The following is a 2333-nucleotide window of genomic DNA, read 5'->3' as shown; positions in this document are numbered from 1 at the left end:
GCATCGTCGACGACCGCTTGGACGTGCTGTCGTTCCGGTGTCTGGTGCACCCGCTGGAGCATCGCATCAACTTCTGCAGAAGCCGGACTGGGACAACAATATGACGCAGGTTGCAGACCGGTTTGTCAACGCCGTGTGCCCGCAACCGCGCGTTGATGTGCTCAAGCTGATGCAAACCTTTGCCGAGCTCGCCAACACCTGGCCCCTCCTCACCGAGCAAAAGCACAGGTGCGTTGGTATGCTTGTTGTATGTGCATGCGTGTGTGTTTGTGAGATCGCCTGTGCGCGTGTGTGCGTGTGTTTGTGAGATCGCCTGTGCGCGTGCGCGTGTGCGTGTGCGTGTGCGTGTGTTTGTGCCTGCGAGATTGGTGCATTTGGTTTGATGTGTACCTGGGATTCAGTGCCATTGCTGCTCAACAGAGGGCTGCGCTTGAACGTTGTTGTATTGTATTCCCATTTCCCATCTCCGCTCGTCTTCATGCTCATGGCCATCCCTCCGTCCACCTCAACAGGACGCTGGTTGAGAAGTTCCTCCAGCTGCACGACGACTACCTGGTGGTTGAAGAGGGAGCAGGAAAACTGCAGGACATTTCCGTCGCAAACGCCGGCCTCGCGGGTGCGTTCACGCGCTGCTGTCGTGTCTTTTATTTTGCTCCAACATGTTATGTGATCTTGCTTCCACCTGCTGTGGCGATTGCAGTGTGGTAATATGACACCTGTTGTTTGCACGGGTTGCTGTGCCGACCCCAGCGCTTGTGCTCAATACTTACCGTCGACTCCTCGCTTCACAATCTGCATGTTGTCGTGCGTGCCTGCAGGCATTTCGATGCAGTCGCTCGGCATTGAGGATCTTGGCGGCGACCTCGACAATCTCAGTGACGATGAGAGCGTCAGCAATGACGACGACGAGGAGGACAATGATGACCGGCGCCGGAAGCGCAGCGCGATGCAGCACGACGGCCGTGGTGGTCGTGGTGGTCGTGGTGGTCGTGGTCGTGGTGGTCGTGGCCGTGGTCGTGGTCGTGGTCGAGGACGTGGCCGTGGTCGTGGTCGTGGTGGTCGTGATAGCAAGCGCCCAAAGCGGGAGGATGACACTTCTAACGACAACGCTGACGATGATGACACGAAGCGCGATGGTGCCGACGCCACCAACGATGGCGACGATGCTGTGCAGGCGTATGATCCAACGGCGGCTGCGCATCGTCGCGTGTTCTGGCGGCGGCGGCGGCAGATGGTGCGCATGGTGCGCAAGCGGCGAAAGGTCGCGCTAAGCCAGATGGAGGCCATGCTCTCTGTGCTCGCCAGCTTCAACAACGGGAAGGCGCTGATGGAGTGGGAGCGCCTGCAGGCGATTGTGCTCAACTTCCTGCACCATTCTGACGCGAACATCCGCGCCAACGCCCTCAAGGCAAGCGCTTCGTTCAGCCGCATGGTGCGCAAGTACCTGGAGCCCATGATGGCTGTCAACACGGAGATGGGGCCCCAGCTCACAGAGCGCTTGAAGACATTCAACGTCGCCTCCCCAGCCGGTGTGTGTGTGTATGTGTGTGTGTGTGTGTGTGTGTGTGTGTGTGTGTGTGTGTGTGTGTGTGTGTGTGTGTGTGTGTATGTGTGTGTGTGTGTGTGTGAACCTTGTAGCATTTTTTCGTGTGATTCCGTTCACACTCGCTGTACAACACTTACCCCCCCCCCATACGATTCACCACCACCCCTTTCTACACGTGTGCAGTTGTAGAACCGGAGCACGTTGAAGAGGTGACGACCGTGTTCTTCCGGCTGCTACAGGCCAAGATGTTTGCGCGCAAGGGCAAGTCCCAGAAGTACTCGCCCAAGTTCCAGCGCGCCCTCATTCTCCGCTACTTGGCCGACTGCCGCACAGAGGGCGGTGAGGGCTTTGTGCTGGATGCGTTCCTGCATCTGCTTGTGCTGCCGTTTGCGCAGTCGCCAACGCCACCCGTCTCCGTTGCGCCGGGCGCCGCTGTGGATGTGGACGCGCTGCTGGCGGAGTTCAACGTCGGCACAGACGTGCACGCAGCTGTTCCGCTCAACCGCCAAGTCGGTGCGTATCTTAAGCTGCTCGTGGTCTACACGTGTGCAGTCGTAGCACCGGAGCATGTTGAAGAGGTGACAACCGTGTTCTTCCGGCTGCTACAGGCCAAGATGTTTGCGCGCAAGGGCAAGTCCCAGAAGTACTCGCCCAAGTTCCAGCGCGCCCTCATTCTCCGCTACTTGGCCGACTGCCGCACAGAGGGCGGTGAGGGCTTTGTGCTGGATGCGTTCCTGCATCTGCTTGTGCTGCCGTTTGCGCAGTCGCCAACGCCACCCGTCTCCGT

At 59.0% G+C, this 2333-nt stretch overlaps 1 protein-coding gene across 1 annotated transcript in view; it reads left to right on the top strand.

Moving 5' to 3' along the window:
- PTSG_07209 (uncharacterized protein) overlaps positions 1–2333 on the top strand; it is a 3540-nt gene continuing 1207 nt past the window's right edge. The window contains exons 1-4 of the mRNA XM_004992573.1: positions 1–228; positions 513–616; positions 819–1529; positions 1730–2059. Of these exons, the coding sequence (XP_004992630.1) occupies positions 101–228; positions 513–616; positions 819–1529; positions 1730–2059 (1273 nt within the window). The 5' untranslated portion in view covers positions 1–100. The remainder of the gene's footprint in view (positions 229–512; positions 617–818; positions 1530–1729; positions 2060–2333) is intronic.

The sequence above is a fragment of the Salpingoeca rosetta genome, assembly GCF_000188695.1.
Source record: "Salpingoeca rosetta unplaced genomic scaffold supercont1.16, whole genome shotgun sequence".
Classification (NCBI taxonomy): Eukaryota; class Choanoflagellata; order Craspedida; family Salpingoecidae; genus Salpingoeca; species Salpingoeca rosetta.
This window is presented reverse-complemented; position numbering and strand designations above follow the sequence as displayed.